Source organism: Chaetodon trifascialis, chromosome 14 (assembly GCF_039877785.1).
Source record: "Chaetodon trifascialis isolate fChaTrf1 chromosome 14, fChaTrf1.hap1, whole genome shotgun sequence".
In the NCBI taxonomy this organism is placed as follows: domain Eukaryota; kingdom Metazoa; phylum Chordata; class Actinopteri; order Chaetodontiformes; family Chaetodontidae; genus Chaetodon; species Chaetodon trifascialis.
Genome location: NC_092069.1, coordinates 14363625 through 14376214, shown reverse-complemented (window position 1 = coordinate 14376214; position 12590 = coordinate 14363625). Strand labels below are relative to the sequence as shown.

The following is a 12590-nucleotide window of genomic DNA, read 5'->3' as shown; positions in this document are numbered from 1 at the left end:
GTTGTGTGCTAATGACCACAAGAGATGAACTAAATGGATTGAGCATAATTAAGTATGGGTGAATGTAAAGTTGCTATACTCAAAAATAATCTAGACAACATTAACCCGCAGATGATCACTTGGCAAAACAATTTAAAAGAAAAGCTGACTCAAAAGCAGCCAGGTAAGGTTTTGCATGTTTATTTCGCCCAGTTGTTTTGGCCATTTAATTAAAAAAAGGTCACAAAATTGTGGATTCCTCCCAATTACAGAACTGATACAAAACAACATACTGTACGGATGTAAGCCGAGGCATATATACACGTACTGTACAAGACACACAAGGTAAACATTCAGGTGGAAGCTGGGAGCATGATGACACTGTCTGGGTTGCAGAAATGATCAAGTGTAGGAGTAACCATTTATTTCCCATTTAGAAGCACGATAAGGAGCACAACATAGGACACGCAATATAGTGGTGTACACAGATATCAGTCTAAACAGGGACACACCCTCAACTTTGCCCCGATTTCTGGATAAGGAATCAAGGGGAAAAAGAATGTGAGATTCCCCTGAACCTGCTGCGATACCTTTGAGCTTACCGTTGCTTCACAACGCTCAAACTGTAGGAGATTAAACAGGATGCTAACCGTGTTGTGGAAAATATTCTCCCAATTTGATGCGCCTCGTGAAATATTCAGAATGTAATTGGTATTCTTTTGTCCCAGAGAGATGCTGGTGAGATGGCTGCGCTGACATTACTATTTACGATCACAGGGGGAGCGAGAGGACAGTTTCCTCAGATACTGATGGAGGAAATGAAACAGCGAGGATGGGCTCTCTGGGACAAGAGCAGCAGGCTCAGAGGAATGCAATAATCGGTATGTGCTGCAGGCTGGCACTCCTTCCCACTAGATGCTAGAGGGAGACAACAGTATCAACCACAAGCTCATTTGTCCCTTTGACACCACCTGTACAACCAGACCCAGCATTTTACTATACCACTAGTAAATATCCACTGTTTGTTCAAAAACATCCTGTGCTCTCGTTTCATTTATATAAAACATTTTCCCCCATAAAATCTCAATAAAATAAAGTTGCTCTTAGTAGATATCAGGACAAAGATATTAACAAAATTGGAGTAAAAAAATCTCACAGTGAACACTGGGAACAAGAGCTGGACCGTCTCCCCCACTTCCCCTCCAAATGATTTCAACATGTGACACAAATACAGCAGCTGGAAGAGAAGACGGAGAATTTAAGCTTGAAGCAAATTAATCGACTGGACTGAGAGTTTCTTTCACTGAGTTTGGTGAGAAATGCTGTTTGATTGAAATTAAATCACAGGAGGTGTTGAAGTTGAACAAATTCCTCAGGTATCAAGAGGTGTTGTCATTTAATGGTACCAAAGTAATTCATACCCAATCACGGGTAATCAAACACTCATTTTACCATCGTTTCAGTGGGATAATTGATTTTCTGATGAACAATTGGCTGAAAAGTGACAAGCTATACAGCAGCCCGAAGTCTGTTGATGATCAGGTCGGCCTCAGGAGAGCAGTTTGCTCACATTACAGATACGAACACTGAAGACATGTGGAGAGTTTGTTTGAGGAGATTACATTAAGTGATAAGAGAAAATCTCACACAACCGTCCTGGAATTCTGGGAGGAAAAAAAAAAAAAATTCTGGAATTCTGTGGAAACATTCACAAACACAAAAAGGAATGTGATCCTCGTCATCCTGCACTGGAGCGATCAAACAAGGACGCGGCCTGCTTGTTGAACACCTAACATCCGGCATCTGACATACATTTAACACTCAAACACCTAGAAACATCGGTGCAACAGCACTCATTGGGGAAAAAAAACAAAAACAAAACTTGGTCACATGTTCATGGAGATTTACTTCCTTCTTTTTGAAGATGTTTTTTTCTGCCGGCGTCCTTCCTACTCTTGACGGAAATTTGATGGCACTCGGAAAAGTAAACGGCTCACCTTTGTGTTCAAACTAACGAAACCTACAACGATCTTTGTCATTCACGTTCAGACAAGTTCTGTCCTCTGCCGTCGGTTGGCCACAGTCACATAGCAGCCCGGGATCTGTGGAGTAGTGTTCAAATGTCCAGCCACCTTTTCTCCCCCTCACTTTGTGCAGAGGAGTCAGTGGTGTTGACCAGAATACAAACACACGTCACTGGCACAATGTAACCGTACCTGTGTGTGTGTGAGTGTGTGTGTGTGTCTGTGTGAGAAGAAACAAATCATACATTGCACATCTAGCGGCACATCTTCCTCCAGCCCTGACTCGGCCAGTCCCATTACACTTTCATTATAGAGAACTCACACGAGAGAGAAAAATAAAATCAGCTATTAGGCAAAAGTTCCCAAAAGTTCACATTACAGTACTGTTAAGTCTCATTAGACAAAACGAAAAATACAAAAAGGCAGAGAGAAAAAAGCTTACACCCAATCATCGTCATTTTCAATAACTATATAGGAAAAGGCTTGTTTTTTTTTGATTAGATATATTATCATCATTAACATCATAATTATTATGATTATTATTCATTATTATTGTCACCATTGTCATCCGTTTTTTGTTCAGGGGTCAAACGGAGTGGGGGCTGGGGATCAGTCACTGGGAGGAAGCCTTGGTAGCTATTGTGGAGACACAGTGCTGCTGGAAGTTAGGGGACATGGCCGAGTTGCAGCCCAGTCTCTGACGTGGGCCCTTCAGCCCTCCGTCACCCTCTACGATCCAGGGGCTGCCGCCGGCCTCTTTTCCCAGCATGCTGCAGCAGCCGGGGGCTGGCTGGGCGGCGTTCGGTACCGTGGAGCTCACCTTGGGCTGTTCGCTGCCGGGGGCGAAGTCTGGGTTGTGGCTCTGGAGCACGCTGGTGATGTGGTTCAGGAGGTCATTGAAAAACTCGGGGACGCCCTCATAACCTGAGAACGCAGGGAGACGTTCAGCTCATTCATCATATTCCACATGTTTCCAGGGGATGCTACAACGATTTCAGCTCTATCCCCGTCTACACGCTCTGCTGTCAGCGGTCTTTTGTGTACCGCATATTTATAGTCACCTAGATCAGTGTGGCAATCTTATTAAAAATTTGCCCAAAGTGGTACTTTAATTTTCCAACCTGAGGGTCAGAGTCCCTTTAACAGGTCACAGGATAAATCTGACTCATTTACAGTGTTTTCAATTTGGGAAATAAAAAGTTGAAAAGGCAGAAAGATTAGTCTCCTGCCAACGTGACACGGTTACTGAGACCTGCTGCATGTTTTGCAGTCAAACACAGAGCTCAGGTGACACGGGAGGGGCCTTTACTTCAACAGAACAGGTTCCACAAAACAATGACATCACTCCAGTCCTCAGCTTTTACACCACACAGAGAGTGACACCTGAGAACCAGGTCACCATGGAGCGAGGCCGGTGAGGCTCACCGTCCTGCTTAATGTGCACATTAAACAAACACGATGACCGAGTAAGAAGTAGCCCACTGCTGTGGATGGGAGCACGTACCAGGGAATGCATTGACGTCAATGACGGCATGTTGGCCCGTTTGGTTGTTGATGATGACGTCGATGCCAAACAGGGACACGCCCAGCGCCTGCCGCAATGACCTGGACAGCTCTCTGATGACATCATCACTAGGTGGCTGAGACACTCCCTCTACGTTCTCTCTCTGACATGAACATAAGATATTCAAATGCATCAGCAACAAACACTCACACATGCATCATATGGGACAGCAGCAGGTGACATTCTGGACGTACCGTGGTCAAGTCTGAGGACGACTCAGGTTTCGAAACATTGTGGCTGTTGAAGAAAATTGCTTTCCTGTCTGAGAAGGAAACAGAGGAAAAAGGTGAGGTTGACTTTCCCAGTGCAGTCATCTGTGTACAGTCCTCATCTTGGGCACTAGGTGGCAGCAGCGCTCAACTGCTTACACAAGAAGCAACTGGAGCTTTTATGTCTTTATTTGATAGTTTCAGCACCTGGAGCAAAGAAACACAGAGCCAAATCAAAACCACCCTGGCCTGAAGTTTTTTAAGATTTACCCCTCTCAGTCAGAACCATGTGGCGATGAGGGTTCATGTAAGAACAAAGCAGCATGGAAGTTGTTTTCCTCCAGCGGAAGCAGTGATAAATGTGACGTGGATGAACTGCTAAATTTACCGCCTCTTTTCTCTTTGTTATCGTTACGGTGATTAACATTGGAGAGTGTTAGAGTGGTGGGGGAGAGGAGGGAACGAGTGAATTCCATCACCGTCCAAATAAACATGTCCCTCGGCTTGTAGAAGGTCGTGGTAATGAAGGGTCGCGCAGAGGGGCTTGTTCATCCAGACTGGATGAACAAACAGCAGTTTAACTCACAGCAGCGTGAGAGGGAAGGCTGGACAGTACAGGCCATCTCTCACACTGTTCTTTCCAAACACTAATCCCTACCTCTCTCTATTCTCATACCTCACCCTTTCATCCAGCCCATCCCCGCCACTTACTGGACGCAAACCACAATGGACAGCAGCAGGCTGCAGAGCACGGCCATCTAAATGACGTGCAGATGTAACGTTGTGGTATGTTGCTTTATGTGTTTGACAAGGGCCGTGCTTTCCTGCTGCACCACTCAGCATTCCAGGCTGAAAGCAACGGCTCCCTCTGCTACACAAAGCAGACTGCTACACTGATGGCGAGACCTGGTTTGCATGAGGGCTTTGACTGTATTGCATGCAAATGTTGGAGTCACTGGCGTCGGGGGGATGACCCTGTATTCAAGGCTGCATCGCAGGGAAGGCCTCTGACATGTTTATGGAGGAAAAACACCGCTTATCCTGTTGATTTTCAACAGCGTGTATCAACAGAGCAAAACTCAATTGCACTCTGCTACATCCCTTAAAAGGGTGAATAGGTCCAATCACAGGGACTGTAAAGCCACTTTATGAGCTCTTTTATTGGCTAATTTGGACTTGTACAGTCTGGCCAGAGTGACTGTTGGCAGCCCTTGGACTTGCCCACCTGTCTCCCTCTCTCTCTGTCTCCTCACCTGCAGGTCCAGCGGGGAAGTTCTTCAGTGAAGGTCTTTCCACCACAGTGTAGGAGTCTCCCACCACAAACACCTTGTAGAGCACTGCATTGTGGTTGATGAAGCTCTGGATCACACAGGGAGGCTTCACGTCATTCAGGTCCTCTTCACTGAAGATAATGGCCATCTGTGGACAGGAGGACATACAGCAGAGTGACACACCAAAACTTAGTTAAGTATTCACCCATAGTTCAATGCAGTGAGTGTGGAGCAATCAAGTGTTCAAAGTAAACTTTGGAGGGTGTGAGTGACCCTTGAGCCCTGTGGCCTCTTACCTCGTGGGAGTTGGTTCCATGAGCCACCCGTGTTTTGCAAACTGAAGAAGAAACAAAGGCGAGGACAAACAGAGAATTTAGCAAGATTATTTTAGAACAATACTGAAAAGAAGAAATGACATCTCAGCAGGGAACAAAACCTCTCACACTAGGACTTTTTCTGACATTTTGAAATTCGGGTGTGTTTTCACTACCTGTCTCGCAACAGTGCAATGAGGTCTAAATAATGTATGTGGGGTACAGATTTAAGTCCTAAATATCTGGAGGAGGACAGAGAATTTAAATACTTACTGAAGGGGAATGTGAGTCCTTGCCTCTTGATCTGCTCCAGCACATCTGGGCTGCAGTCCGTATTAAGGACCATGAACGGAGGAGAGCAAATCCTCTCATCTAATGAAAAGAGATGTAAAAGAGCACAGAGGGAATTGGTGGAGTTAAGATTTGGAGAGAAAATACTCTTAAAAGGTCGTGAAAAGTTTCAGTCTGAAACACATTTTCATGGATTCACATGATGTGCTACCAGCTACATTTGTGGAAAGGAAAGGAGGGAAGAGCACAATCTGTACTATGATCAATGTACAATAAGGTATAATTTCTGATTTGCTATAGTCATGCTGGGTTTTAAACTAAATCTTGTTTTGGTGTAACATTTAAAAGAGTCTTATTGTCAGTCTCTGCTCTCTGGTGAACTGCTCTACTGGATAGTGATTTATGTTCCTTGTTTTTTCCTGAAATAGCAGCACTCCGAGCTATTCTTTCTGTTAACATCCACAGCCTACTTAGGAAAAACATGAAGGGCAGCAGCACAGTCTACTGAGTGTGAGCAAAAAATGCTCAAGACCTGTTCAGACATGGGATGCAGATAAGTCTCTCACATATGTTGACACACCTTATCTAACTAGATTTGGCCATGTATTTATATATTTAGATTTCATCCTTGTGGCAGGTTTAGACAACAAACACAGCAGAGGCCATCTGAGGCCCACGGGGACAAATGACTTCTGTCCAAATAAATAAAGCAGAAAGCTGCCAGGCCCTTCTGCTCCTCCCAAAAAACACACACACACACACACAGGAAAATGCTGAAATACAGGAAGGCACACAACCTCATGAGGAAATACAGACAAGTTAAACCAGCTGAGGAGATTACAGAGTCATCAGACACATCATCTGACTGACAGGCATGATAAGTAGCTCATTAGCAAACATAACATGCACTATAATACAATATAAACTCAACCATACCTTTGTTAAACATTACTGAGGCGGAAGAAACAGTCAGCCTCTGTCTCACAAATTTCCACCATGTTCTTACATCACATCATGTTTGTTAACATCATATTTTTACATCACATCCTGTAGCGGCAGCTCGGTCAGTTCCGATAAGACTGGAAAAAATAACAAACATCCTGCAGATATTTCACCGTATAACGGCTCAGGACGGGTCTTTATTAATGTTCTGCTTTCTGTAATTTCCCTTCTGCAGTAGGTAATGTGGGGGTGATAAGGCAGCTGGTTAGAAATATCACCACAGGAAATCAGTGAGGGGGCCAAACCAAGAGCTGGCAAATTGCTAATGACAAAAACACAATAGAAACACACCGGCCTTTGTGTGCTGTGGGCCTCAGCAGTGGCAGGGCTCCCTGCTCCCGCTAGTGCTGAGGTCAGGAGAATCTCATTTGCCTACATTTACTCGAGTGCTGAGCGCTGAACTCTGGGTGCACACCGGGCCCCACACATCTATAGCCCCCACAGCAGCCAGATACACACAATTAGTTTTGGAAAACCCCCACACTGAACAGTTTTTTAAAAGCCTAAAAGTTAATCAAAGAAACTTTTTTAAGTGACATTAAGCTGTCGAGCAGGTTCCAGGAAAACCAGTGACAGCTGCTGCTGTGGGAGGTGATAAAGCAGCACATACAGTAATACAGTGTTAAGGATCCTGTGCTGCACGATGGCATAGTGAGGAGGGAGACATTATCGTTCCTATTGGTCATAATAATATTGTACTGGAGTTGATTAATTGACAGAAATTTCATGGCAGCTATTTTGATAATGGACTCATAGTTAAAGTAATGTCTGAGCAAAATATGAGACTATTTCCTTCTTTCTCTGTGATACTAAACTGAATATCTTTTGGCTATTCTTTTTGGTTGTCTTTGAGTTTTGGACTGCTGGCCAGACAAAATAAGCAACCTGAGGACGTCTTATAGACAAAATAACTAATCAAGAAAATAGCTGGCAAATCAATGGATAGTTTTAGCATTGTTACAGCCCTGCACTGTACTCGTTGACTCGTGAATCGCTGAGGTTGGGGAATGTGGCGACATTCCAGCAGAACAATGACCGAGCAGTCAGACAGGTTTGGAACAAACACACCTTTACAGAATAGTAAGTCTACCGTTAGATTCATGTGTTACACCATATATTGCAATTTGCACCTTGCTTTGTTCTGCATGTGTATATTTTTATTCTTTCTATTCTTAAATTCTGTACATACATCGGTGTTTACAGATCAATATCCAGGTCCAACTGTGACCTGTCATACCTGTGAATTATTACTGACATCAGGTACAATCTCTTTTGGTTTGGCCTCTAGAAAAAGTGGTTTAGATAACCTGGCTAAACTGTGGCTTGTTTGTCTGATCGCCTGACATTTTTTAATATCTCATCAATGCCTTTGGTGAATCCGGCGTCACCTCATCTGACGGAAGTGACGACCACAGCTACAGAGATAAGAACTAACACATAATAACCTGAAATAATCCTTCCAGCATCCGCCTTGTTGATGTGCCCTCTAGGTCAAGAACTGCAGCTGAACATGTGCTTTGACCACGATGCACAAAATTTCCAAAAAGAGCCACTTATAACTTAAAGAAGGAATAAATCTGCATCAAGACCAAAACAAATCAAGCATGGCTCAAAGGCCTCTATGTTTTGCTGTTACATGACAAACAGAATACTCCTATTTTCTCTCTCACTGCAGATACTTGTTCTGTGCTCGATAACCTTTCCCTGTGCAGCTGGATCTATTCCAGTGTTGGCTCTGCAACCAGTCACTTTTGGGAGCGGGAAGCCTGAGGGGTTACCCATCAGTCATCTGTGGACGGGCTGCAGCCATGCTCGTCATAGTGCTGTTATTTTACCAGGACAGGAATAGCAGCATAATGTCTTTCAGAAAACAGTCTGGTAGGGAAAATAACCCCATTGCATCACTGTGTTCTCAAAGACTGATGGCGTTAAATTTTGTCAAACAAAGAACCATCAAAGGAACTAAACCTTGTCAAACGAAAAACATTTCAAGCTCCAAGTCAAGGATTTATAATAAAGAGACCAGGGAATGGTGGATAAGAGAGTGTGGCCAAGTTTGTAATAGCGTGCATGCTTGGCTCTGGTCGACGCTTTAGGGATGAGGGGGTGGAGGGGAGGGTGGGGAGGATCAATCTCTGGCTCTGTCTAAACACTGCATGCTCGCAGCAGACCCGGTGGAGCCGAGGTCCACGTTTATGGGACTCCGCGATGAGATGCTTTTTAAATGTCATTATCCAGTTACACTGCTTTCTTTGTTTCTCTTCCTTTATCTCATGTGGACATCCGCTGCATTTCCTCCTGTCCATTCAGTTACATCATCTTCATGCATGTAAATAAATAAACATGTAGTCAATGACTGGCGGGCCTGAGAATGAACAGAGAAGAAATAAACCTATTAACATTAAGCTTTATATACTGTGGTGCTGTTTAGATACAAGGTTGAAGTCTCCTGTTGCTATTTAGAGCTTGTTTCCTAGAAACCCCAGCATCCTCTCTCACTGCTCTCTCTTTATCTCCCCCCCTCCGCCCCCGAGGCAAAGCAGCAGGATTTTTCAATATTTTAAATTGAACTCCACACACGGTTACATCCTGAGAGTAATGCCAGTCTCAATATCGACTCTAAGAGGCTTACGTTCCAATTACTCTCAGGAGTCATTTGTTTTGAAAAGAAAAATCTGACTGTTTTCTCACAAAAGGTATATCCTATACTCCTTTGATGAATGATTGGGACGAACATTACAAACCTGATAGGCAAGAAATCTTATACTTAAGTTGGAGCAATCTGCCTGCCCACTTGGCTCACTGGACTTGGATGAGGGTTTAGGTCTTAATGTGTCTTTCTCATGCTGCAACTATGATTAAATATTGATCACTTGCATAAACAGGACACTTGTTCTGTTGGTCCTTGCAGAGGCGTGGATTAATATTACCACAGGGACCTCAAGGCAGTGGGATTAAAATGTGAATAAAACAAGGAAGGTTTCAGTTTGATCCTGAGGAATCCGCTTGTTTTCAGGGAGAATTCTGTTATCGTGAGCTTGAGAGGAAAAAGCTTAGAACGTTGAGGGAGGCTTTTGAGAGCTGACCTGACAACGGTTTCTGTCTATAAAAACAGTACGAGATATCAAAACTAAAGCACACACAGAAAGCAGTGGACTCCACTGAGTAACATAAACAGTTACCTTGCTCTGGCTCACAAAGGAAACACAAAACCAAGCTGGACAACAGAGCAGCGCCAAAGTTCCGAGAAGCATAACTATGAATCAGTGACACTGATCCATTAGCGCTCGCGTGGCTCTTGTCTGGCTATTTTCTATCAAACACAACATTAAGATGAGCTACTTCATGTGCTTAAGTTTATATGAATTTAAACAATTCAGAGCAGAACAGTTAAATGTACTGTGACTGGGGCCATTTAACATTGAGCGACCACTCAAGTGATAAAATAAGGTTTTCCAGAGAAAGCACAAGCGCACCTCAAGTGCTTCCTCCTATTGAGTACTATTCTGAGTCATACAGACTGAAGCATGGCAGCCTCTCTATGGCCTTTTAGCGCTGGGTTGCCTTGGCAGCTGCTCCAGGACTCCATGGTCTCTGCTGATAAGGAGGAGGAAGTGGCCGTGCCTAAGAAAGCAAGGTACACTTTCCACACTCTCACACTATCCTCTATTTTACTCCAACCTTCACCTAGTTCTCTCAGTCACTTTTTTTCTGAAAGAGAGTACATTTAGCCTTGGTCACATGTCCTTTTTTCTACATTCACAGAGGTATGGTGTAGGATTATAATGGCTTACACTCCATGCTTGTGTCTGAACCAGCCACAATTGTCAGGGAGGTTTGGTATGCAGGCCTAAGTGCGAGCAGAGAGCACCACTTGCATTAATGGAAGCAGGGTGGTGAAAAAAAACAAAAGCTTCCCATAAATGCAGCCAGTGAGCAATCTTCCTCTTCAAACCAAATACACACAGCAAGTGAGTGATGCAGCTTATACTCATTCTTACGTAACAGCCATCATGTCTGTTTGGATAAAAAGATGTCTTCTTGCGGTTCTATTTTAAGAAACTCAGGACATTGCCGACATGCTGAAACGCCTCTGATCTGCTGCTTTGACACCACACTGCAGTCCCTCACAGAGTCATGGGTGCCTGTTGAAGCAATACTTAAAAGGTTTACGTTCCCTGCCATGTACGGGGGTAAGGGAAATGTGGATGAGTCACAGGTGTGTTTACAGTGTGTGTGGGTAGGGAATGTGCTCCTGTCGTCATTGCATTTCTCTGCCTCCAGTCAAAAGACAGCGCCTGCTGATTCCTTTATGAGCCCAACGACAGAGGAAGGTGTTGCTGCACCGACTCGAAGGCGAGTCGTGGTCCTTCAGCAAGAAACACAAAGAGCCAAGTACACACTGGGTTCAGGCAGGAGGAAATGGAGAGGTGCTTTTGTCGCGTGAAAGGAAGGAGACGAATTATGATATCAGCATAGAGCTCTACCGGCAAAAAATTAAACATCTGTTCGGAAGCATCGTGTAACATAACTCAAGCGAGGAGCGACAGTGCCGTCATATGTTGTCCATGTGTCACCTCTGGAAGTGAAGAGGAAAGACAGACAACCTGCAGTCATCACATCTCAGCCCACAAAGTACTGCACACAAAGGCAGTGGCCATGGAATCAACAGTCCCTTTATTATCTTCGACAACATCTGCTTTTATATAATATTGACAACTGGAAGAGGAACAGACGCACCAATGTGTTTACTGAATTTAACCCATGACATGCGGTTGCACTGATCTGTGCACAGAGCAGAAGTCTGGTCACACTGCAAAACACACTCAGATGCCAGTTTATCAGCTGCTACTCGCTAAAACTAGAAGGAGTCTGTGTATTTTGGTGTTTTAAAGATTGATTCACGGTTAAGGACGTTTTGGAGGCTGCAGTTTGCACAGCTGTTCAACTCTACTGCATCACACTGAGCAGTGTTTTTAATACTTAGCCTACCCTCATTAATATAAATGGGGTGGAAAAAAATATCAGAAACTCAATATTATGCAGTATAATTCAACAGTACTATAACGATCAAATTGAATCAACATCTCTCTTGACAGCTTCAGCAAAGACTGAACAGAATAAAGGGACGATTCATTGTAGGACAGCTTTATTGGACTGCATTAGTTTCAGATAGGTGTAATAAGTTGGCAACTGAGTATAAATCAGCATGTCTTCCAAAATAAGTGCTGCTGAAAGCTTGGTGTCTTGGTGGGGACATTAAAACAGTTATTTTCAATGGAATGTATCTGTACCATCCACTCTTGTCTCGCAGTTGACTGCACACAAGGCACAATCTATTTTGTGGAGCAGTATGTAAAACAGGGTGGTGTGACACAGCTAATATTATAGCTTCCTCAATTTTAGACTTCTATTTCTCTGTTTCCTCAAAAAGTCAGCACAGGTTGGTCAACAGTTTGAATTTCTGAGTCAAACTTCAGTAAACATTACCTCTCTCCCCTCTGTCATTCACCAAGTGTAACTTCAACTTCGCTGTATGATACAGCAGATACTTGTGTAATGCAGCGCTAAGCCGGTCAGAGGGAGACTGCTGTACACAAGTGTCACCAAATCACGTGAAAGACCTCACCTTGCATACAGCTCTCTATCCTGTGAATGAGCTGGTAGGACTTGCAGCGGTCCAGCAGAGTCCGGATGGCTGGAAGTGGGTCCAGGACGATAGTCTCAGGGTGTGCATCAATGTAGTCCTGAAACACAGAGGCAAAAACATTTTAAGAACTTTTATTTACTTGTTTGTCAATTTTGTTTAAACAAGAAATAAATATTGGAGCAGAAATATTAAATCTTACAGATGTCTGTCCATACCAAACTACGCTACTCAACCTAAAAGCAGCATCTCCTTATAGTGTGGTGACTGGTAAGGTTCAATACTGAGG

At 43.8% G+C, this 12590-nt stretch overlaps 1 protein-coding gene across 1 annotated transcript in view; it reads right to left on the bottom strand.

Annotated features, from left to right (window-relative positions):
• Positions 1–164: 164 nt before the first annotated feature.
• Positions 165–12590, bottom strand: part of itpk1b (inositol-tetrakisphosphate 1-kinase b) — a 28851-nt gene continuing 16425 nt past the window's right edge. The window contains exons 5-11 of the mRNA XM_070979070.1: positions 12284–12401; positions 5635–5733; positions 5344–5384; positions 5030–5195; positions 3762–3829; positions 3508–3670; positions 165–2927 (exon numbers count right to left, since the gene is read on the bottom strand). Coding sequence (XP_070835171.1) covers positions 2617–2927; positions 3508–3670; positions 3762–3829; positions 5030–5195; positions 5344–5384; positions 5635–5733; positions 12284–12401 — 966 coding nt within the window. The 3' untranslated portion in view covers positions 165–2616. The remainder of the gene's footprint in view (positions 2928–3507; positions 3671–3761; positions 3830–5029; positions 5196–5343; positions 5385–5634; positions 5734–12283; positions 12402–12590) is intronic.